Source organism: Micromys minutus (assembly GCF_963924665.1).
Source record: "Micromys minutus genome assembly, chromosome: 2".
NCBI lineage: Eukaryota > Metazoa > Chordata > Mammalia > Rodentia > Muridae > Micromys > Micromys minutus.
The window spans coordinates 73,680,353-73,705,600 of NC_137971.1; the positions used below are offsets into that span (position 1 = coordinate 73,680,353).

General features: G+C 45.2%; 1 protein-coding gene across 5 annotated transcripts in view; it reads left to right on the forward strand.

Moving 5' to 3' along the window:
* Positions 1-25,248, forward strand: part of ARHGAP17 (Rho GTPase activating protein 17) — an 85,197-nt gene that overhangs the window by 38,895 nt on the left and 21,054 nt on the right. For all 5 annotated transcript variants that reach the window (XR_013974956.1, XM_080913564.1, XM_080913566.1 and 2 more), the window contains exons 3-13: positions 1,475-1,579; positions 4,903-4,976; positions 6,922-7,033; positions 7,246-7,322; positions 9,855-9,966; positions 13,420-13,488; positions 13,644-13,725; positions 19,272-19,399; positions 20,489-20,600; positions 21,106-21,187; positions 24,301-24,381. Coding sequence is in view for 4 of the 5 variants with exons in the window: in XM_080913564.1 (XP_080769690.1) it covers positions 1,475-1,579; positions 4,903-4,976; positions 6,922-7,033; positions 7,246-7,322; positions 9,855-9,966; positions 13,420-13,488; positions 13,644-13,725; positions 19,272-19,399; positions 20,489-20,600; positions 21,106-21,187; positions 24,301-24,381 (1,034 nt within the window). In the remaining variant the exon portion in view is untranslated. The remainder of the gene's footprint in view (positions 1-1,474; positions 1,580-4,902; positions 4,977-6,921; positions 7,034-7,245; positions 7,323-9,854; positions 9,967-13,419; positions 13,489-13,643; positions 13,726-19,271; positions 19,400-20,488; positions 20,601-21,105; positions 21,188-24,300; positions 24,382-25,248) is intronic.

A 25,248-nucleotide genomic window follows, 5' to 3' on the forward strand; every position in this document is an offset into this window, starting at 1 on the left:
CCTCGGGTTGAGTTACTCCCCCAATGCCTCAGTTTCCACTAGACTCCACTGAAGATGCTGGCAGTCTCTGCCCCTTGGGGAGAGACTAAGGAGGGAGGGCTAATGAGGGAATGGACAACATGGTGGGCCCTGACAACGGAGCCTGAGAAAAAGGTTTGTTTGATTCTTCTCTGATCTTCACTACAGGTCACCAGGTTTGTGTTGCTGACCCGTCTCTGAGGTAGCACTACCTTCTCTCATCTCTTTCTGCCAGAGCTGCCTTTTATTTTAATGGCATAGTGTTGTACCAGGAGTCTGAACTGCAGCCGAGAGGCCAGCATGCCTTCTCTGTTGCTTTTCTAGTAGCAGACACAGGAGAGCACTCAGCACTTGTCTAATAGTCAAGACACCTGTGACAGACGCTGAGCCAGGCACCTGGGGGCCAGTGAACAAAACAGACAGGGCTCTTGTCCCTGTGGAGCTGACGCATTGATGAAAAGTTCGGGGATTCTAGGTATTCATTTGCTCTTAGGACACATGAAGACTGCTGGTTTTCTAATGCAGAGTGGCCACTGTAGGGAGGGGGTGCTGTGGCACGTGCTCCTGAGTGTCAACTTGCCTGCAGGTCATATCTGAAGAGACACTGTGTCTGAGTACCTGTGAGAAACAGGCACAAAAAACTAGGGGTCAACATGCATTCTGCTTTGAGTTTGCTGATTGTTTTATTAAAATAGAAAGCGTCCTCGAGGGCTCGCTCTCACTCTTCATGAGTCATCAGAACTCACATTTTTGGCATTCCTTCCTGTATCAAGCAGCCTTCTTTGCCATAAACAGCTCTATCCCAGCAATCTTATTCTGGGAGGCTATTCAAGATGTGTGGGTTCCTAGGCCAGTATTCCCTCCAGCTAGGTATCCATTCTGCTGTGGGGGCCTCATTAAAACAGAAACAAAAGCCTACCCCAAACTTAATATGGAGGAAAGTTTATACTGATCTTGTTTCGGTTGTGCCACATGGAGTTTGGGCCTGTCGCCTGTGCTTCTGGTCTCCCTATTGACTTGTCCCACATGGCAGTAGGTAGGAGTTGGTGTGAGTGGACTGGAGCTTTGCTGGTGCTCTAGCTGGCGAGCTCACTGCCACTACCAGGCCTCATAAATGTAGACACAATTGTCCCTTAGCCTGACCAGACCTTTGGAGGGGTCTCAAGTATTCAACATAAGGAGGCTAGCTGTGTGCTCTCCTGGAGATGACAGCTTGGGGAGTGGAGTGCTCCTTGAAAGTAGGTAGAAGCCAGAGATTCCACCAAACACACCACAATGTACAGGACAACCTCCTGCAACCCAGGAATATTGAGTGTCAGCAGTGAGAACCATGGTATGAGTGGATAGGAACTGTCTGTCAACACTCAAGAGCTGACAAGTTTCACTGCAGCTTGCTTTTTCTACCACCATGTACACACCACCCTAAAGAATGGCTCTTTTGTCTCTGCTCTGACAGATTGAACGTCGCCTGGACACTGTGCGGTCAATGTGCCACCATTCACATAAGCGTTTGATAGCCTGCTTCCAAGGTCAACATGGCACCGATGCCGAGAGGAGACATGTGAGTATCAGATGCGCCTCAGAGCCACATTACAGTGGCCGTTCCATGGCACATCATGAAGCCAGGCTTTGCTGCTTTGTTCATCACCAGACATGGGAGAAAGAAGAAGTAGTATGCAAATAACTGTGTCACCCTTTTGAGCTTCCCACAGTTAATTACAGGGCACCTGACCACAAAGTTTTCCCTCCATTGCATAATGGTCAGGATTTTGCAGTTGTGTAAAGCTAGTGGGCATTTGCATACACCCGTGTGTCCAGGAATGCTTGCTTTGGTCTGTCTCTCAGAGACTGATGTCATTGGTTCTGTCCCCACTGTTCTTGCTCTAGCCTGGCTTCCGCTCTGCTGACCTTCTGCTCTCCATCCTCCCATAGCTGTCTCACTGGTTAGCCTTGTAGTTCTTGTTGTGGGCGTCTTTAAAATTCCTTACCCCTGCCTCATCCCTACCCTCTCCTCAAGGTGAGATCTGGTTGTCATAAATACCTGAACTGTCTGGGCTCTCATCCTGCTTTGGTTTTCTTCTGAACCACATTTCCTGACTCTAGTTTTCATCCTTTATAGTCAGTCTTCAGTCTGCTTGTCAGAGTCATTGCCAAGGTGGGAAAATGCTGCATATTCTGTGGTGCTGGTGGCTGAGCTGAACACAAGGAGGTGCCCAAAAAGCTGCTGAGACTTCTTCAGGGGTTCTGCTGGTTGCCAGTGCCTGGAATGCAGTTCAAACTCTTTAGCATGACATAAACTTTAGTGTTCTAATCCCCTTATGCTCAGTTCTGTGTTCCTTTCTCATTCCCACTGCAGTCCAGCCACATAATACCCAATCATCCCTAAATATCACACTGTTCTTTACCAGCCACGTCCTGTTGTTCTGCTGCTCGACTGTCACACCTCTTCATTAAAAACAAACTGGATTTTTATCAAATGCCTACTGTGTTTGGGCACTCGAGATATAAGAGTGCTCATGGGCCGGTTGGGTGATGGGTGCCACCAGTAGATAATTGTAAAGCAGCATGTTGAATAAATAGGATGCTATGAGAGGGAGGGCTGAGAACAGAGAGCAAAGTCAGGTAGGCTTCCTGAGTTGCTCAGTGCTGAGCTGTAGATAGGAGAGTGGCTGGTGGAGGGAACATAGCAGCAGGAGAAAGGGACTTCGTCTTAGTTTCTGAAATGTTGGATGACTTAGTCTTCCCTTAAAACCTGAAGCAAATGTGCCAAAGAAAAGACTGAGTAGAGACACGAAGAGTTGCCATGACAGTATTGATTAAGACAGGGAGTCCTCAGGAGAGCATATAACATGCAGAGGGGCTCCAGGAAACACAGGCAGAGCTCCCAAGGGCAAAGCAATAGCTCCACCACAGGAAGAAGCAGGAAAGGGTGGAAGAGAGATGGGCAGCTGTCAGCTCTGAGAGCCTCCACGCACAGCTAGGCTCACTCACCTGTCTGTCGTTGGCACACAGTCACCAGTGGAGAGCTTTCAGTTCCTCCTGATGAATGGAAGCCGGCTCTTTCCTTGTGGAGTTTCAGTGTGGCTAGATGCACCGTTGTTAATAAGCGCATTTGTTCAGCAGACTTTCTCTGTTTATGTGTCCCTGGAAACAGGGCTGTTGAGTCAGGGGTGGAAACCACAAGTGGGATCGTAAGTGGTACTGATTTAAAATAGGTTCTTTGTGATTTTCCCTCAGAGACTCATGGAGTTCTAGAATTGCATGACGTCTGTCTTTCTCGATTACGTTGTGTATCTTACATTTCATCTCTTTGAAAGGAGCTTACCTGAACTGTGACTTATCCTTAGTTATGCTCAGATCTTTCTTTTCTGACAGCATGACAGCCAGCCGTGGTCTCCTTCTGGGTGCTGGGAATGAAACCCAGGTCCTCTAGAAGAGTATAGCAAGTGCCTTTAACTGCTGAGACATCTCTGCAGCCTCATGGATAACTAATTCAGAATGTACAAAAGAACATGAGTAAAGTTTGTCTCAGATCTCCTCCCTCCTCCAGAACCAGCACTGTTGGTACTTTCCAGGATAGAAGTCCTCCCAAGTAGCACAAGCCAGTGCAAGCAGGCAAGTTAGATGACAGGTGGTGTCTGACATAAATGTCCTTCTCACTGGGGAGGCAGAATGACATGGTTTTTTAGAATGAAAGCATCGTGTTTTGAGCACTGATCATTAGAAGCATCCTCTCTGTTACTTTCCAGGCCTCTTCAACATGTACTCTGAGATAATGCCAGTCAATGGTATAAAGGTGCTGACTAGTGTTGCTCATTTATACCAAGGTCTGCACTTCCACCCTCTTTGAGGATCCAAGCCAGCCACATCACCCCCAGTCAGAAGATCCTGTTGATGATTAAGAACAAATCCCTGATAGGAAAATGATCGGCTTCATTCTTTAAAACACCACAAAACTTGCTTAGATATTTTAGGTACTTAAAACTATTTTAGGATTATAGCCAAATCAAGACCCAGTTTAAGAATGTTCTAGCCAACATTTTGCAGTTGACCATTTTGTTACAGTTATTTATGATGCTATTTAGAGAGCAAGTTCTATTCATAAAACACAATCTGAAACTCTAGAATCCAGAGGCTGGGGCTCTAGTTCTGGTAGGATGTTGGCCAGGCATGCACAAAGCCCTAGTGTCAGTCCCCAACACCACACAGAGAGAATGTGACAGTACCTGCCCATAATTCTAGCACTTTGGGATGTGGAAACAGTAAAGTCACCCTTAAATACAAATGGAGAGTTCAGGGCCATCGTGGGAGACACGAGGTCCTGTCTCAAGAACAAACATGGGCTGGCACAATGACTTGGATGGCAAAGGTGCTTCTTTCATGCTTGATGAGCTGAGTCCCATTTGTACTGGTCTAGGCATCCCCCCCCCCCCCCAAGTGAATGAATTCTTTTTAATAATTTTGAATTTTAATTAAAAATTAAAACAAAATCTGAAATCCAAAATGGTCTGAAATCAGAAACTTTTTGAATGCAGACTTTGGACCATTACACAGTTTAGATTTTCACATTAGAGATACTCAGTCAATAAAGACATTGCACCTGTTCCATATTCTAAAAATATAAAACACCAGTTCCAAGATTTCAGACAAGCATACTCAGACTCTGCTCACCTGATTAATTAGTGACAACAGCAGCAGCAGCTACAGTAGTAGTGTGGGGACACCGGCCATGTGCTGGGCATGCCCCATGTTCGAGACACCTAAAACTAATTTAGTTAAAGGACAACCATGGGGACAGTCCTCTTCCTGGTGCAGAGTGGCCTGAAGCAGACAGTGAGAATGACTGGGAAGCCACACATAAGCCACCTTATCTTTGCCTTCCAGAAAAAGCTTCCTCTGACAGCTCTCGCCCAGAACATGCAGGAGGCTTCAGCCCAGCTGGAAGAGTCTCTCTTGGGGTAAGTGGTACTTTTGGAGAGCCCTTGGCCTGGAACCCCCTCCCCGGGGTGGTGGTGGTGGGGGCAGCTATTGTATCTGGCAATCCCCATAGCAATTGGGAGCACAATAGTGGAGGCTCTTTCATCAGGGAGCAGCTTAGACCTTGGGGAGAGATACCTCAAGGCTGTGATGCTAAGGAAGAACTTGTCTGCTAGGAGCTTAGCCAGGCACAAAGGCCAGTCCATGTTCCTCCATGCTTGAACATGAACACATGCACCCCTCCCCATGCCAGTGTGTATCCTCAGAATTAGTACTGGCCAATCTTTAGTCCTTCGGTATCACTACAAGTGTGGCTACCAAAGCACAGAAGCGGTGTTCTCAGATGAGTACGTTTCCTGAACTGTGTGGCTTATGTGGTGCTATTCTAACTTCAAAGTGCTAATACACCTACTATATTTTCTTTTTAAATATATTTTTATTTTAATTGACCCATATATAATTGTATATATATTAGTCTAAGATATGATATATAATGATTGTATCTGGGTAACTGGAATACTTAACATACTCTCTCTCTCTCTCTCTCTCTCTCTCTCTCACACACACACACACACACAGACACTATTTTTTTCTCTGAAACCCATACAGGTTTCCATCTTTGCTTCCTTGTACTGTCATTTTCCTCAGTGACATCACAGCAGTGATGCTGTGTACAAGCCATTGCTGAATGCTCTCTAACTATTAGTTCTTAGCCTTCAAAACAACCTCGGAAGTAGGCAGGACGGATGCTTGCGTTCGTCATCACACGAGAAAAGGGGTAAGAGAGCTGCCTGAGAGCACACGGCTGCAGAGCACAGAGCTGTGTGCAAACTCTTCAGCTTGGGTCTGATAGGACAGCCACCTCTCACCACACCACATCCTTTTCACAGAGGGCTGGAGGGACACAGTGGAAAAGGAGGGTAGGTGGGGTCTGTGGGGTCACACATTTGCACATGTATTTGAGGTTACATCGGCTGTGTGTTTAAGGAAAATAAGGAAGTATGACCTTCAGTAGCACAGCGCTCACGGCATGTAGTGTTAGTCAACCACCTCACCTGCCATCAAGAACCCTGTCTTTATGGTGCTGGGGAGGAACCCAGATTGGTAAGCTGGAGACCCAGTTTTTGTGTTGACTCTGGAGGAAGCACCTCTGTCTTAGTTAGGGTTTTACCGCTTTGAAGAGATCCATGACCATGACAAGTCTTGTAAAGAACAACATTTAATTGGGGCTGGCTTACAAGTTCAAGGGTTCAGTCCAGTATCATCAAGGCAAGAGCGTGGCAGCATCCAGGCAGGCATGGTACAGGCGGAGCTGAGAGTTCTGCATCTTCATGTGAAGGCTGCTAATGGAAGACTAACTTCTACGAAGCTAGGGTGAGGGTCTTAAGCCCATGTGACACACCTATTCCAACAGGGCCACACCTAATAGTGCTACTCCCTGACCCAAGCATATACAAACCATCACAACCTCTAAGGCTAGACTCAGATACAAAACCACGTGTGAGGAGTGACCTTTGCACATGTTAAGTGTTTCGGGGTATTTTGAGAACACTCTTCTCACCTAACTTGAGAACCTAATTCTTGTTTAAGTTATGATCTCACTGTTCACACTTTATTTCCACCCACATTAAGTTCATGCCAGAGACAGTCAGTTCTTCCCCTTCAGCCTCCTGTTCGCAGGTTGGAACCTAAAGCCTCATATATGCTAGGCAGGAGCAGCATCAGTAAATCGTCTTTCTGTCTCCGTTCATTTCATTTTTAAAGCCCACATCTGGACTTGTATTTTAGGTGATAGCACACATGCAAAGCATTGTAAAGGTTTTATTGGGTAGTACTCTGCTGTGTTCCTGTCATAGCAGAAAGCAGCCTCATGACAGCTTGGTTTAACAAGTTCACAGCTATTGTTTGGGTGTCTTGTCCCTAAAGGAAGATGCTGGAAACCTGTGGGGATGCTGAGAATCAACTGGCTCTTGAACTCTCACAGCATGAAGTCTTTGTTGAGAAGGAGATCATGGACCCACTCTACGGCATAGCAGAGGTGGGTGCTCGTGCTGCCGGCCTTGCAGAACTCAGATAGTAAGCGGCTAGTGTGTTCCTATTTAACAGTAATCAGCGGCTTTAATGTACATCTGTTTGGGGAAGTAAGGGAAGTTTGTGTCTAAAAGAAAACTTTTGTAAAGAGGTAATTGCTCTCTGAAGAATTCAGCTAAAATCTCCAGATTTATCTGTGTGGTCTGTTTTTCCTTCTAGGTGGAGATTCCCAACATCCAAAAGCAGAGGAAACAGCTTGCTAGATTGGTATTGGACTGGGATTCAGTCAGAGCGAGGTAAGGTGGTGGTGAGAGAGTAGTGAAGAATTACAGCAGTTTGTTCTACTCCTGGGAAAATGTATTGCAAAAAGGGTGGGGCTGACAGTTCCAAGGTCCCAGTTCTCAAAACACTGGAGTTGAGAGATAACAGAGCTGTGGTCCTACCAGCTTTTGAGAGTCTCACCACGCCTTAAACCCTCCATGGTCAAGAAGAACCAGGACCATGGGGCTGTTGATCCATTCGCGGAATGTTAGAGTGGAGCCCCTATGACCTGAGCAGGCTGGCTGCCCCAGCAGCTCTGCCCTTATTTTAGCCATAATTTACATGCTTTATCCTGTCGTATGGGGGAACAGAAACAAAGGACCTACAGCCCAGTCCTTTCTCTTACTGCATCACAGTGGCCAACAAACTCCTATAAAAGGCCAGGCAGTGAATGTGTTTAACTTGCACCTCAGATTTGCTCAGTGTAACCCACCTCACTCTCCTGTCACAGCATAGAGCAGCTGTGGCCCAAGGTAAGCACTTGCCTGTCCTACAGAGAACCCTCTATTCCGTCCCCAGCACTGCAGCAGTAATTGAATGAGTGGGAGAGAGGTGCGGGTGGTGTATGCATGCTCCAGTGAAGCCTTAGTCTTGAGTTCTTTTGAGCCCGTGGCTCTGTGAGCTAAGGCGATCTCTGCCAGAGTGCCTTGGAAAGCACCTCCTGCTCTGGAGCACATGCCTATGGTGATGCTTCGTTTCTGTTGTTCCTCAGACACCACCGAGCCATCTCTAAATCAGCACCCACTTACAGGGTTGTGGGTGAAGGAAAAAGTGTCAGCCTATTAACTGTGTAAATCAGTTGCTCGGGATTCAGTGTAACTATCTGGTGGAGGAAATGATAGGAGGTCCAGTGGCCAAGCCTGTGTGACTTGTGGCGTGCCAGGCGTCAGTCTTCATGCACTGTTTGATTCTCCCACTGAACCCTCTGTTTCCAGCAAATACTGCTTGCTTCCCATTTAGTGCAGAGGAAGGGCCAGGATGGAGTTGGTACAAATGCCCTGTGCTTCTGTGAAGAGAACTGTTTCACATACAGGCTGGGACCCCACATGCTGGCTGTATGATTTGCTCCATACCCTAGAGATAGCTGGTGCTGGAGCTAGTACTCTGATAGAGGCTTCTGCTCTGTCCTTGTCATTTATACGTGTGTGTCCAGAACCCTGCATGACAGGGAGACCAGGGACTATGCCCTAATACATGCATTTTTGCTTAGAAGAAAGAATGTGTACCAGTTAATTTGGTGAGGTCCTGTGTGTCCCTCATTGTGCTTGGCTAAGCAAAATACAGATGTTTATCAGGCATCAACGTCTCAAATACAGATATCCAACATGGACTCTTACCATGTGTCCACAGTCATACTTGCTTAGTTAACCGAAGTGGGTGTTGGAGAGACTGCAGTGGTTGTATGTTCATTTGCTTGTTCTTGTTCCTGTGGCCCTGCTGTCCTTGAAGGAAAACGGTATCTAATGCAGTGAGCACCTGTTGTGTGTGCACTGCAAAGGACTGTGCCTATCCCCTCCTCTTTGGATTTGAGATAGGGTCTTACATATAGCTCTGGCTGTTCTTGAACTCACTATTTAATCAAACTCACAGAGATTGGCCTACCTCTGCCTCTCGAGTGCTGGGATTAAAGGTGTGTGCCACCATGATTACCTGCTTATCCCCTCCTTTACTCCCTGTTCTAGCCCTGCAGGGTAGACCGTATTCATCAGCTTCACCTAACAGGTGAGACAACCTAGGCAGTGATCAGACTCCAAGTCACACGGCTACATAAGATAGAATGCTCTTCACACAGATGTCACACTCCAAGTTCTGTGCTCTTCTCAAACTCAGCACTGGCTGCTTGCTTCTTGGGAAACATTCTGTGCATCACACCAAGAGTGGGATAGGGGGAAAAGGTGGCATTTGTGGGGCAGGCAGCAGGCTAGTGTGGGTTTTCATGCTGTGTCTGCATAGTTTCAGTGTTTCAATTTTCAACAAGACCAGCATCTGTGTTCAAAAGGAAGCATATTTGAAAACCAAAAACAATGTTGCAGATCCATTATTCTCATCTGCCCACCCCTGTTGCTGTATCTGAAGTGTTGCCATAGTTGTGAAGTTCTAGTTTTTACAGTGGAAGCAGCCCCAGGTCTCAAGTGGTAGAAAGGTACATCATGAGGTGCATCAAGAGCAGGGACTTGTTCTCAGAGGACAAGGAACCTTCCAGATCAAGCCAGCAGGAGGGTGCTTCATGGCAAGGATTTCATGATTGAGCCCTAAAAAGCAGAGGCTCCTCAGAGGTTTCACTGTGTTCCAGCAGTGGTGTTTGCATGATACGCAGGGTGCTTGCTATTACAGGGGTCCTGCCATTTGGGGACACTAGTACTTCAATTTTAGAGCCTGGACACAGGGGGAGGCCCTAAGAATCTGCTCCAAGGGAGTCGGGCTGCAGGAAGGATCTCTCTTCAGTCCTGAATCCTAGTTGAGTTTTTGTAGTTCCTTCTTAGCCTGACTCTTCCTCTGTTTTGCAGATGGAACCAAGCACACAAGTCTTCAGGAACCAACTTTCAGGGGCTTCCATCCAAAATAGATACTCTAAAGGAAGAGATGGATGAAGCTGGGAATAAAGTCGAACAGTGCAAGGTATGGGAACTCCCGTCTGGGTGGACTTTCAGCCGCCCACTGTTTTCTGTATGGTGGGTAAAAAGTCTGTTTGTTATAAATTCGTCAGTGTTTTGCCTACTTCATACTAGAATATTATGAATGATATTGAAGAGTTCTATTTTCTAATACTATAAATTATTTTATAATAAAAAATAACAGTCCAAGTGGGGTCTGAATTCAGAGAATTCAGAATTGGAGAATTGGAACACCCTCTCCTGGCTTCTGCAGGCGCCTGCACCCAAATGTTCGTATCATATACAACACATTCACATGCATGCACCTAAGTATAAATAAAGTAAATCTAAAGAAATACAAATGGGATGTTTAAAGAGAACTCGACTGGACTTACTTAAAATGATCAGTTGAGAGAGAGAGAGGAAAGTATGTATAATATAAAGTTATAACTAAAATGACATGACAGGGCTGAAGAGATGGATTAGCAGTGAAGAGCTCCGGCTGCTCTTCTAGAGGTCCTGAGTTCTAGTCCCAGCAACCACATGGTGGCTCACAACCATCTGTAATGAGATCTGATGCCCTTCTCTGCTGTGTCTGAAAACAGAAGTATAATAGTACAGGTTTTCTAATTATCCTAGAACTCACTATGTAGAGCAGGCTGGCCTTCGAACTCCCAGAGATTTCTTAATCTTAATCCCAAATACTAGTATTAAAATTGTGTTCTACCTTTCCAGGCAAGAAGGGTTGGTTTTGTTTTGTTTTTTAAGTTTCTACAAAGTTGGTTTATAAATTCTATTTCTGATTAGATGATTGAATGATATTATTCTCCTCAGGTCTAACCGTATAAATAGATGGACACTTACTCAAATGCTTTTAAAGGTCGTTAAAAAGCCAGTCCTTTGTGATCTTGGGAGCTTCAACATTGTTTTTTCTTGCCGATTCTTGGTTTTTCCAAAAATGCTCTTTTCCTCCTAGATGTGACCTTGGACTTCTTTGTTCATGTTGTATTATAACCCCTCCTTTGTGATAGCAAAAATGATGCTCTCTAAACTGCTGTTAGACACTGAATGCAGTAGGTAAAACTCTGAGCATACCTCAGAGTTACATCGTAGTTTTTGTGTTCATGAAGGATTGTGTAGACACAGTGCTGGCCTGGGATGCACAGAGCTCCAGGCTCAGTCCCAGAACCACACAGGCTGGGGGTGGTAATGCTAACACGCTTGAGACCTGGAAAGCAAGAGGAGCAGAAGTTCAAGGGCACCGTTGGCTACAGGCTCGTTTGCTACATGAGACTACCTCAGAGAGAAAGAAAGAAACAAAAAATAGGAAAAAATCATATTTAAATGACGCTAGCAGGGCCTGGAGAGATGATGGCTCAGCGGTTAAGAGCACTGACTGTTCTTCCAGAGGACCCAGGTTCAAATCCCAGCACCTACATGGCAGATTACAATTGTCTATAACTCCCAAGATCTGACTGACACCCTCACACATACATGCAGGCAAAATACCAATGCACATAAAAATAAATAAGTAACTGACACTAGCAGTTTGCTATGTTTAAGAGTGGCATTTGTCTCTGGGGCACTGGGAACTAGGGGCAGGTGTCTTAGCAGGCAGAATCTTCTTTCCTACACTCAGCCCAGCCCATACACACTGCTCAATTCTTTCCATGTACTGGTGAATGAATTGCTGCAATCTTTCCCTTTGTTGGCATATAATTCCTTAGAAATGCTGTCCTTAAGTAGGTTGGGCATGGTGGTACACTCTTTATTCCCAGCTCTTTAGAGGCAAAGGATGAGTTTGAGACCAGTCTGGTCTGCAGCTGAGATACATGAGATCCTGTCCTCTCATCCCCCCCCCCCAAAAAAAAAGGAAAAAAAAAGGAAGGAAAGGAAGAAAGATACACTGCACAGAAAACAAAGTTTTCTGACCCTTGAATGTACACAATCCAACACGCTGGACAGCACAGGCTGCCCCCAGCTTTAGTTTGTGTTTTGTTTTTTTTTTTTTGTTTTTTTTTTTTTTTTGTGATTGAACATGTAATTTATTTATACATGAGGAAAGCTCATTTTAGTAAATGATGGGAGGAAGCTTGAAATTTGACACCTGTCTCTTTCCCATCACAAAACATAGAATGGAATAAAGATCTAATTTTGTTATTTTTTTTAAACTTTATTTTAAAAAACAAAGATAAAAGAAAAAATTTTAAACATTTTTGCATAAATGTATACAAATACATTTTTGTCAGTGCTTGGCTTTTTTTTTTTTTTTTTTTTTGCTTTTTTTTTTTAAGGTTTGATACTCTGCATTAAGGTCTTACTAGTTACAATGAGCAAAAAGTACCTGTAAAACAGGATGTAACCTGGAATTAGTCAACGTTTTCTTGGTGTGTAAGGATTGAGCATAATGGTTTTTTTTTTTTTTTTTTTTTTTTGTTTTCTTTTCTTTTCTTTTCTTTTTTTCTTGAACTTCACACAGTCTGTGAGTTGTTTCTGGGGCAGTGCGAGCCTCTGGGGTTAGCATCCCACTATCAGTGACTGCATATTATGTCTGTTCTTTTGTGGCTGGGTTATCTCACTCAGGATGATATTCTCTAGATGCAACCATTTTCTTAAGAATTTGGTTAAGTCATTGTTTCTAATAGCTGAGTACCCCATTGTGTAAATGTACCACAATTTTTGTATCCATTCATCTACTGAAGGACATCTGAGTTCTTTCCAGCTCTGGCTATTATAAATAGAGCTGCTATGAACATTGTGGTTCATGTATCTTTGTTGTATATTAGAGTGTCTCTGGGGTATATGCCCAGAAATGGAATAGCTGGATCTTCAGGTAGTACTATGTCCAATTTTCTGAGGAATCGCCAGACTGATTTCCAGAGTGGTTGTATCAGTTTACAACCCCACCAACAGTGGAGAAGTGTTCCTCTTTCTCCACATGTGTTTTGTATTTGACTGTTCTTTTTTTCCCCCTCTTTTTTTGTTAGGAGCAAGGTGAGAGCTTAGGAAACGTACTTTCTTGTTTTCTCACTTATTCTAAAGGGATATTTGTCGCTCCTAACGTGCATTTCTGAATAAGAGAGTCCTCATATTACTTTGTGCACCTTGGTGGCGCCTCTCTCTTCTTTCTTTTTTGATATGTGTGGGGTCAGAGGACATCCTTGGGTGTTGGTTCTTCCATTTTGTCTGAGGAGGTTCTGTTGTTCACCACTGTGTACTCAAAGCTAGTTGGCCAACAGGCTTCCAGAGTCTTCTACCTGGTCTACCATCTTGCTGTAGGAGCGCTGGTCTTACCGATGTATGCACTCATGAGGCAAGTGCCAGTCCACTGGGCTGTGTCCCTGTCGGAAAGCTTTCTGTGTTTCGGGGCACAGTTGTCACTAGGTCAGCAGGCGTTTCACCTGTGGCTCCTGTCGTTCCTTTCATTTGATCTAAGAAATCTCAGCACTACTTTCACCTTGATGCATCTTCTCCCCAGGATCAACTCGCAGCAGACATGTACAACTTCATGGCCAAAGAAGGGGAGTATGGCAAGTTCTTTGTGACGGTAAGCATCTTCCTTTGACTGAATGCTAACACGTTATAAAATTGAATCTTTGAAGCTTTTTTGAAAGAGTTCATTTTCAGTTTTGCTCAACCACTGTGTCTGTGTCCATCCAATGCTAACGTTACTTTTGTTTTTGAATGTGGGTCTGTTCTCAGTTATTAGAAGCCCAAGCAGATTACCATAGAAAAGCATTAGCAGTCTTAGAAAAGGCCCTTCCCGAAATGCGCGCCCATCAAGGTAATGTAACCCGTGCGTCTCTTGACGCCTCCTCTCGCTCTGCCTCTGTTCTCTTCACCCTGGCTCCTTTGCATGCCTTTCCTTGGGACGAAGCCTCTCTGCTTAGCACTTCCCGGTATAATTTCATCCTTCTTGCTGCGTTCTCTAATTTCTTCCAAACTCAAATTAACACACTAATGGAGCATTGCACTTCCAACATCTTCCGTTAAAGAGAAACAGCCTCTCTGCTTCTTCCACTGGTTTGAAATCTCTGCTATCTAATTACCCTTTCCAGTCAGTTCCATTGGGAGCATCTTATCTGTTCTAGAGAAAGTATTCCAGACTTACCAAGGAAGAATTCGACAGGCCAGCCGTTGAGGCCTCTCTCTAACCTTCCGTGTTCATAGCCCCTACTCTTAACAGCTCCACTGAAGCACTTAGCCCCTTTGTCCAACAGTGCTGTTTACTTTCAAGTTGGATGGTTAAAGCCTGCACCCAGTCTCTCACTCAGCTCTTGCTATTGCATTTCTGTGGCTTACCATTAGGAAAGTTATTAGCAGACGTGGTCAGAAGTTGTTGATCCTGTCATGTTTGAGTTGGACTGTATTTGTCCCTTGGAGTCTGTGAGGGGTTGGCTCTCCAGAACAAAGGTCCCAGACTTGCAAATCCCTTATGTGAAGCAGCATAATGTTTGTCAACACCCTCCATTCACACACACCCTTGTGTTTTTAATCTCTAAATGACATAATGTCTATTATAATAACTCAAGTACTACATAAAGGAAATTGTTAGTTTATATTGTTTTGGAAATAACAACAGAAAATGAAGGTTTTTACATAATTTGGTACAGATCAGCTTTTTCCCTGTAGTACTGGGATGTAACACAGGGTCTTGTACATGTGAGGCAAGCATTCTACATACCCAGATACTTGTAGTGTGTACTTGTTGACCGATGGCACACAGTTACAGAGAGTGAACTCTAGGTTTGTTTAGTGCATAGAACTGACATCTGGGGCTTACATTCCCTGTGGGGCCATTGGGTTTGTAAGGCAGGGGGTCTGACCAGGTGCTGAGTGTGACAAGGTGGGTAAATGTGTGTGTTCGCCATTGTGTGAGGAGCTGGTCCTCTAGAGAATCCCATGTCTTCCCCTAAGTTTCAGGAAGCACTGATGAGTTACTCTGTGTACCTGGATGCATTGCACTATAGAGTTAGAGCTCCTTCGGCCTGACCCCTGACAGAGTGAACAGGGGCTTGAGCAGTTGCAGGTACAGTGCAGTGTTTCATTACTGGGCCATTCTTTGCGTGACAGGCTGCCCTTGTTTCCTAAATCCCTTAGCTTCCCAGTTCCTGGATGATATGTTGTGTCTCAGCAGCAAGTGTTCCTCATTCCAAGGGACAAACTATTGCTGTCAAGTTCAGGGCATTGAGAACATGTATTTGTGATATGTCCACTGCTGGGCACCATATGGAACAAGGTGCACATGTCATTCTAGTCTTTGAATGGTGAGAGCTGTGTTGGGAAGAACTGAAGATTAACATAAGCAAGAAGTTGGATTTCTTAGTCATCCTCATTCAATGTTCTTCTCCAGAGAAACAGAAAGTTGTGGGAGCAAAGAGGAGTTTAGTGGAAGAGGGAGTGCTGGGGTGTGAGGAGCCTGGCTATGTGCTGTCTGTCCCAGGCCACGTCCTCCCTGGTTGCAAGCTGTCTCCCTGACCTCCACCTGTCTATGCACTTACCTTTACCCCTGCCTTTTCTGTGGTAGTCATCTCTCAGCATATCAGAGAAATGTCATACAATGAGGTCCTCCTGTCCCCATGCCTGGGTGACTTCAGTCCCCTCAGTTAACGAGTGGTTGTTCAGCTCTTCCTGTCTTGAACTCATGCGCATCTAATTTTGGCTTACGCCTTTTTCTGAGGGATGCTGAATGAATTTCCACCTTCTTGTCTTCCTTTCTCTCTATCCTTAGCCCTTTGCAGTTTTACTTCTGTGCCCACTCAAGTATTAAAGGAAATTACATTTCCCCAAGGGCAGCAGCCTGTTTTTCCAAATCTTGATATTGGACACAGCCCAGGCCAGCACTCTACTGATGTTCGCTTCCTAATTCAGTCTCTCTTCACAGTTAGGACTCCACACGCCTTTGATTCATTCCTCTCATCAGTCTGCATTTTCTGAGGTCCGTCCCTCTCTCCCTCCCTCCCTTCTCCCTCCCTCCCTGTCTCATCCCTTTTTCTCTAGAAACCCCTCATCCAGACGCCTTCCCCAGCACCAGCATCTGCACCATAAGCATCAGTTGGTTGTGGGTCTGGGCTTCCTTGGACTTGACAGACCTCAAACAGCATGAGAGGCCACCTGCCCCAAGCTGCCTTTTCCTCCTCCTCTTCCAGGGCTGCCTTTCTCATGCGCAGCTGTGAAACCTGGGAGCGGCACTCTGTCTTCTGCACCCCTGTGGCTAGGATCTGGGTGGTTGGCATTGAGTTCCACCCCCTTCTATCCCACCAGCACTCTGATTGCCTTGTGTCTCAGTTTCCAGCCAGCTCCCTCACATGTGCTTGTCTGCTTCTTGATGCCTGTGAGTCCCTCTGCCTTCTCACTTCCTATGAGACGCTTCTCTAACCACTGCTGCCAGCGCTGAGTGCTTTGTCTCTTAATTGCTGTCACATTGATGGTCTGTACCAGAAGTCGCAAACAGCCATATCTCATTCAAATTTATTTTAAAAATCAGTTGCCACTGTTGAAAAACCAGTCAGTTTTTAACAGCCCTGACCTGACCTCTGGCTTCTCTTGGGCATTTCAAAGATCTCAGCACAGCACACTTTCCTCTGTGGAAACCTCCAATCAGCTCTCAGAGTGCTGCAGCCTTAGCTCTCCAGCCTGGCCCACAGACCTGTTCTACCTGTCTCCCCCAACAATTGTGTTTGCGACCCTTGTCTATACCATTGATTACCACATCTTAACAATACACTCTGTCTCTCTCTCTCTCTCTCTCTCTCTCTCTCTCTCTCTCTCTGTGTGTGTGTGTGTGTGTGTGTATGTGTGTGTGTGTGTGTGTGTGTGTGTGTGATGTGTCCATCACAGCCCAGTTGCTTTTACTGTGAAAGTGGGGAGTCCTTAAGAGTTTATGTGCCTCCTATGTGTACTTGACACATGTAGGCCTGTTACTTGAAGGCCAGCTCTTGAGCTAGAACTGTCTAGGCCAGAAGCTTTATGTGTTCCCTCTGTGGTTAACACTTTAAATTGAGTGTTAAGCCATACTGTGCTTGGTGTTTACTAGAACATTCCAAGAGAAGACTGGAGTATGGTCATCTTTCAGTTTAATGGGGTCCTCAGTTCTTGTCTTCTCATAGGAAAGTGAGAGACACTAAAAACTTAAGCCAAAGTTTATTTAGCAAGACAGGCACTACAAAGAGAAATTACAGTGGGCTGCCCCAGAGGCTGGAGGTCACACAGTGGGCTCTGTGTCATTGACTTTAAAGTCTTCATAAATGTATATGAGGTAGGTACATATTTATAGGGAAAGATGGCCCTTTTCTCATCCCAAATCCTAGTGGACTCGATCGCCCATTTAGTGTTCTCTCTGTGGTCCTCTGGTCAGGTTCACAGAGGAACAGAAATGCCGGCCCCTTGTTGGTGCTTGAGTGTAGGGAGATGTCCTAGATTCCTTGTGATCAGTGTAGCAGTAAAGACCCCTGTGCAGCTTCAAGGACATTTCACCATGGGGCATTCTGCCTGGTAAAACATAGCCACCAAAATGCTGCTGTACTTTTCTTGGTTCTCTCACACCTAACTTCCTTTTGAGATTATTCAAACTCTATGATTGAACTCATAACTGTCAAGATATTTTGCTGTTTTAAAAATTAAGTTTTTTTTTTTTATTAAGCTAACATGAGAGCTGGGATCATAGCTTTACATAGACTGTACAGATGGGAAACAGGACTTGGGTAGGGTTTAGGCTTCTTCCTTCCAGCTTGTATCTGTCTTCTGTTTGACATCAGCATCTTGGGGTTGGACATGTTGTAGTGACAATTAAGTGCAAATTCAAGTGCCTCCTGTGTATCCACAAAGAGAATGATTACATGCCATTTTGAGCCTGGTTGACCATCATTGCTTTAGGTAAAAGGGACAGAGTAGTCTAGGTAAGATCTAGCCTTCAAGAGAACTGTTACAGACCTGTCTTGTGATACAGGACAGATCCTTCAGATAGTTTCCTGTTAGAAGGCTCCTTGGGCCAAGGCTGGGACCTGGCCAAGGGTAAAGAGCTGAGAGTAGCAGATCCTGAGGTCTATGTTTTTGTCCACTGTCTTCCATCCTACACCTTTCTCTCATCTTTCCTCACTCTCTCTTACCATCATTTTAATTTTTCATTATATTTATGCCTGTGGATCCATGGCATTTTGTTTGTCTCCCTTCCTCTCTGAATGGGTATAAGGGGCGCCGCCCTGCACAGGGAAGTGAGGGATGGGAGTATCACTAGACAGCCTTGTCCAGATCCAGCCCTCCAATAGCAGTGTGACAGGAGGGACATCCATCAGACTAGGAAGATGCATGCTCTTTAGCTGAACAGGATCATGTATTGGTTTCTGTGTACCTCCCAGGTAACACTAGATTTATCTCTGCAGTATCCACAGACAGATTCACAGACAGTACCCACAGACAGGATCCACAGACAAGATCCATAGACAGTACCTATAGACAGGATCTACAGACAGTACCCACAGACAGGATCCACAGACAAGATCCATAGACAGTACCTATAGACAGGATCTACAGACAGTACCCACAGACAGGATCCACAGACAGGCCAGACCATCGAAGCAACTCATTATCTAGTTCAGCATGTCTGTGTTCCAAATTCTTCCAATTGCTTTACTGTACACATTCTTACTGAGCTGCCTCAGATGTGTAGTGTGTGAAACGGGGCCTGTGACCTGAAAGTCATAAATGCTGTTGCCGCCATCAGCACAGCCGTCAGCCTAAACTACTTGGGAACCCCAGATAATGCAGTTTTTTGTTTTTGTTTTTTTTTTTTTAATTGGATACAGATTGGTAGGCAGTATTGTGTGTCACAGCTTGGTACCTACTTTGTGTTTACATTGTCCTCTTTTGGTCTTGACACCCCTGCTTGGAATGCCAAGGATTTTCCTGCTTTCATGTGATGGAGTCTTTTTCTTATTCTCTGCCCATGAGCCACTGCTTCTTTGCATGACTAGAGTACATTCCTTTTCAGTAAAGCCAGTGTGCTCAGATGCAGCCTGCGTTTTAATGCAAGGCTTCTTGCTCCACATGTGTTGGTAGCTTGTAGTAGTGTCCAAGGCCATCATCAGCATCAACCTTGGGCACGTCGAGCCATGTGACATCACTGTATCCACCAGTGATTGTCCCAGACTGACACATGTCTGTGCTCCCATAGTTGCTAAATGACAAAAGCTCACCAGATGTGTGGGTATTTCTTTTCTCCCTGAGCCTCAGCCACCCTCAGTCTTTTAGGGAGTCCTTGGGTGCTATGGAAAGGAAATGTTCAGAATTTGTGAGGTGGCCAAAGCTCTTTTCGCCTATTTCCTGCTCTAGATAAGTGGGCAGAGAAGCCAGCGTTCGGTACACCTCTGGAGGAACACCTGAAGAGGAGTGGGCGTGAGATTGCTCTCCCTATTGAGGCCTGCGTCATGTTGTTGCTGGAGACTGGCATGAAGGAGGAGGTGAGGGGCACCCCAGGTCCTACCTACCAAATCCTTTCACCCCTCGTCTGTCCATATCACCGCCCTCACACACTTTCTACAGCTACTACAGAGGTATAGACTAGTGGCTTTCAATCCTTTGTCCCCCATGACCCACATTTTCCAGTAAGTTTATGGACCTTTATTCAATAAATAAATTGGGGCCTCAGAACAATGGGCACTTATTCTGCTTGTAGTGAACTCTGACCTTTAACCATCCCGTCTCTTTCCCTTCAAGCTCTGTTTATGATTTGAGACAATGCTCTGGTGGCCAAGAATGTCCATGATCTCTTGTTCGTGACAGTCTCGAATTGTGTGTGCAGTGCAGTGGTTTTTTATGTATTATATAAGATCCATACCAAAAATACCCACTTGAACCAAGCAGGCAGCTCTTAGTCCTCCTTACATAGAGGTAAGCATGCACGGAGTTCATGCCAGGACAAAGCTAGATTCACAGATGCACTATTCTTTATCCTTTAAAGAACCTTTCCTTACAGTCTCATGCATACAAAAGAATACAGTAGGTGAACAGCACAGCAGGTTGTCACAAATAAAATTTTAGCATCTAATCTAGCCCAAATCAAGAACATCTGGAAACTCTCACGTTGACTTCTGGTGCCCAGACTCATCTTTTAATAGTTCCAATGCATGCTTCTCCACTGGGCCTGCTCTTGCTTTCCAAGAGAGCAGTGGCACTGTTGGTTGTCATTGGCACTGTCACCACCCCCTCCTAATCCCCAGGGAAGAGTCACTGTGTGTATAAAGTATTGAGAAGCCCACTGGTTTGCTGCTTAAGTCTTAAGTCTTCTAAATTCTGGCCCACTGTCCTTTATATACTTGGCTCTCTTGGTTGGTTTATAAAATATGTAGTAGTCAGTGCTCTGCTGTGAAAGAAAAGGCTTTCAGGAGATTGAGAACTAGCATTAAGAAGGTGTGTGCCCTGCTGCCATACACTAGCTACATACGCACTCTCTATTCCTAAAAATAGGGCAGCGTGGCTCTCACAAGCAGGCTGAAGTTCCCCAGGGTGAGACACAGCTCTGACTGGCTACTGGCATTTTGCTTCTTTAGGGCCTTTTTCGGATCGGAGCTGGAGCCTCCAAGTTGAAGAAGCTGAAAGCTGCTCTCGACTGCTCCACATCTCACCTGGACGAGTTCTATTCAGATCCCCATGCCGTCGCAGGTAAGTTCCTACGGCTTGGCAAGCTGACTTTCTTCCGTGGTGAGCAAGTCCTAGCTCAGCTCAGCCGGAAGAACAGTTGTCATTTGAGGACTCCCCTGATTAAATGTCCTAATGCACACATGTGCACACTCGTGTGTGCCTGTCCGCTCTGAGTCCTCTTCTCCCCTTACTCCCTGTTAGCAAGCAAAGGGGAAGATAGTGTGCATGTACTTATTGTGGAGATTACTTGACATCTTCCTTCCTGTCACACCTATGACCTGTCTGCCTGGAGAAAGGATGTATGTTAATAGAATTACCTTAAAGCTAATTTTATTTTTCATTGCTATCTTGGTGTATTTATACAAGGAACTGAATTTCTTTTCTGAGGTTTCATTCTCTTAAGCATGTCTGCCCCAATTATTGTTTATTCTGTTCATCTTGGAAGACTGTATGTGAGATACTTTCATTTGTAAACTGATGCAGCTTCTGGCCCTACTACATACTCAGAGTGTGTTCATGGTTTCAGGTGCTTTAAAGTCCTATTTGCGGGAATTGCCTGAGCCCTTAATGACTTTCAGTCTGTATGAAGAATGGACACAAGTTGCAAGGTAAGTTTAAAGTGTTCAGAATTTTTTAAAGTTCAACAGAACAATGTGACGCTGTGCCCCACTTGTAATTGTACTTTCAGGAATCATAATCGGACACTGGACTAGCATATGTGAGGATGTCCTGTTCTGCCTGGATCCAGAGTGAACATGCTCAGTATTGTTAGCATAGAAAGCTGGTGGGGCTTCATCCACATTAGTTAATGGGTTAGCTCAAACCCCAGTGTGGTGAAAACAGTTCTGCAAGTGAGGCATTGTGGGATAAGTGTCTGTGCTGCTGCTTGGAGGCTCAGCTGTTCAGCAATAGGACGGGGGCCTTACTTGCAGAAATAGTGTTTTCCCAGTGTCCACTGTGTGCTGCCCCGCCCCCACCTGCTGTTCTCTTTTCAATTTGTTAGTTTGTTTACATCTCAAATACTTTGCCCCCTCCCTGTCCCTCTTTCACTGATTCCTCCTCCCCCCCCCCCAATCCTCCCTCCCCTTCTCCTCCGAAAGGGTGAGACCAGCCTGAGTATTTCCCACCCTGGCACATCAAGTCTCTGCCAGATTAGATGCATCCTCTGCGTCTGAGACCAGAAGGGCAGCCATGGAGACTGAGCTGGGGCCTGGAGAAACTGGGCCATGTATGTTCTTTGGTTGATGGCTCAGATTCTGAGAGCTCCCAGGGGTCCAGGTTTGTTGACTTTGTTGGTCTTCCTGTGGAGTTCCCATTAACTTCTAAGCCTTTAATCCTTTCCCCAACTCTTCCATAAGTGTCTCTGACCCCTTAGGTATCTGCTTCTGTTTCTGTCCACTGCTGGGTGGAGCCACTCAGATGACAATTATGCTCAGCTCCTATCTGCAACCATAACTGAGTATCATTTATAATGTCAGAGATTGGTGTTTGCCCATGGGATAGTTTTTGAGTTGGGCCAGTTATTGGTTGGCCTTTTCTTCAGTCTCTGCTCCATCCCTACATTTCTTTTAGACAGGATAAATTTTGGGTCAAAAATTGAGTGGGTGGGTTGTTATCCCTATCCTTCCACTGGGGTCCTGCTCTGGCTATAGGAGGTGGCTTCTTCAGGTCCCATGTCCTCACTGTTATATATCTCAGCTAAGGTCACCCCCCACTGACTCCTGGAAACCTCCCCTATCCCAGGTCTCTGGGACTCCTAGAGATCCTCCCCTACCCCCAACCCCAGGCAGCTGCAGATTTCCCTTCATTCTCGTAGCCCACTGGGCATATCTCCTGTCTCTCCCCTCCCCAATCCTGTCTCCCCATTTCCTTGTCTCTCCCTGCCCACCAGTTTCCTCCTTCCCTCTGCCTCCTGTGACTATTTTGTTTTCCCTTCTAAATGTAATTCAAGCATCCTTGCTTCGTTCTTAACAAGCATCAAGCATCCAGAACAGGCACATTCTTCATTATACAGACACAGAAACTGGGAGCTAGACCAAACAACCCTCAGAGCAGGTATCTAGAGGGAGACTGGTCTTCCCCAAGGCTCTTTCCATTTTTAATCTTTTCCTCACTGCTTTGCCCCACAACTTGCACATGCCCAGTAACAGGACAGTGTGTGTCAAGTGCCATCAACTTCTCCTTAGTTAGTCCAATGATCTCCTTGTCACCTCTTTACTTTCTCTCTTGTCTAATTTTTCAGTCCTGAGGAAGAAAGGACCAGTCTCAACTTCACCCCTGTCCCTGCCCTTTAGCTCACCCTTTGTGGGGAACACAGTGCTCCTTCTCAGGGATCTGCAGTCACTATGAACTGAGAGACTCTCCCTGGTAGGTGGTGAGTTTTTAAGTTCAAAGACAAGTTCTCAGGCTGTCCTGGGACTGAGTTAAATAAATCAAGAATCAGCATCCGTGGAATTTCTTGTGTAGAGTAGCCTCAAGTATCCTTTGGATTCCTCGACTCTAGAAGTCTTACTTAAGGTGGAGGCTTGTGTCTGGTGGATGGTAGGTACTGTCGTTGAGAAATGTCAGCATGGGCCTCCGTCCTTGGCTTGGTGGCTGGCCTCTAAAGTGTAATCAGGTGCCCCTCTGTTCTGCAGCACATCAGCATTCGTGGGCAGCTGCTTCAGTCTGTGTGGAGGACAGAGTTGCCACTCGGTCGGTTCTTTCTTTCCATCTCCTGTTAATGGGGGATTGTGCATCAAAGCTGTATAGAAACAGAGCTTTTGTAACTGCTGCACACAAGAATTAGCTCGAACAGCAAGAAAGACCTGGTGTCTGGGCCCCTGGGAGCTTGACGGCTGGTCTATGACTAGGCTGTCTTTATATTAAGGATAGCTATTTCTGATAATGCACCTAAGTTTTTTCTTAAGATTTATTTATTTGTTTTATGTAAGTATACTATACACTGTCATTGTCGTCAGACACACCAGAAGAGGGCATCAGACTCATTACATATGGTTGTGAGCCACCACGTAGTTGCTGGGAATTGAACTCAGGACCTCTGGAAGAGCAATCAGTACTCTTAACCACTGAGCCACCTCTCCAGCCCATAATGCTCCTAATTAATTTATTGATTCGTAGAATTTTTAGTGGCATCTTCTGTGCTGAGTTTGGGGCAGGTTCACAGGACTCTGCCTCAAGCCTTGAGATCATTCAACAGAATCAACATTAGGTGAAATGAAATAAAATACCTGCTCCCTATCAAGTAGTGTGGAACTGGGATTTGACTCCAAATCTACTTTATTTGGAAGATGAATTCTCTCTTCCAGTTTGGAAAACAGATTAACATCACTGTTGATAAAGAACATGTGTTAGCTTTCTGCTCTAAGAAACATGCGACAGTTAGCTTAAAGGAGGGCAGGTTTATTGTGGCTTGGATTCAGACACTCAGTTCCTGTTGCTTAGGCTGTGGCTACCTCATACATTATGGTGGTAGAAGAAGCCTGTTTATCTAGTGCTGGAAAATAGAGAAGCAAGTAGGGACTGGCCTCCTAACACCTACCCCTAGGATCCAAGCCCTCCAACTAAGCCCTACCTCAGAAAGGATCCACAGAGCACCACAGACTGAAGACCAAGTACATGGGCCTTTGAGAGATATTTCAGATATGAGCTATAATAGCATGTTAATATGGGTATTAATAATGTGTGCTTTTATATATTCTTGTGTACATTTACTTCCTAGTGTGCAGGATCAAGACAAAAAACTTCAATATTTATGGACAACATGTCAGAAGTTGCCGCCACAAAATTTTGTTAACTTTAGGTATGTATTTGAGTTTGTCTTTCTGTTGTGATAAACATTATAATCAAAGGCTACTTAGGGTGGGAAAGGGTATATTTGGCTTACAGGTTATAGTCTGTCATTGAGGGAAGCTAAGGCAGAAACTCAGGGCAAGAACCTGGAGGCATGACAAGCAAAGACTAGAAGACACTTGTTTTCTGGCTTGGTCCCAAATTTACTACTTAGCTATCTTACATAGCCTGGGCCCTCCTACATCAACCATTAATCAAGAAAAAGCATCACAGACATATCCTCGGGCCAGATTGATAGATGCATTTCCTAAATTGAGGGTCCCTCTTCCCAGGTGTGTCAAGTTGACATCAAATTAGCCAACACAGTGTATATGATTCTGTAGAGGAAGTTTCGGTGACCTTGGAGTGAATATGGTTCCTCTGAGATGACCCTAACTCTAGCATGCTTGGCACATTCAGAAGGCTTTGCACATAATATCAAGCTTCTGGGATGGGATGGGCATGCATGTACTGCTGGGCACTAATGTGTGGGTGTTGTTGATATATAGACATGCAGATGCTCTGATCATTTTGACCCTGTAGCTGTTAGCCAAAACATGCTGTGAAAAGCTTTGCTGGCTGTATGAAGTATTTGGAGTCCAAGTTGTCCCAGATGTGAATGCAGCTAATAAGTAGTTACTGTTTCTGTGCCTGTTCATAGATAATAGTGCCCAAATTACTGTACATTGGAGATTATATTTCAATACATTATTAAATATGTCTCTTAAAGAAACTTCTCATTGGACAAACTTGTGGGACTTCTCTTTCCCTTGGATTTCTATGCTTGGTAGAGGCATAGATGAAAGGTAGACCCAGGAAATTGTCAGTTAAAGCCAAG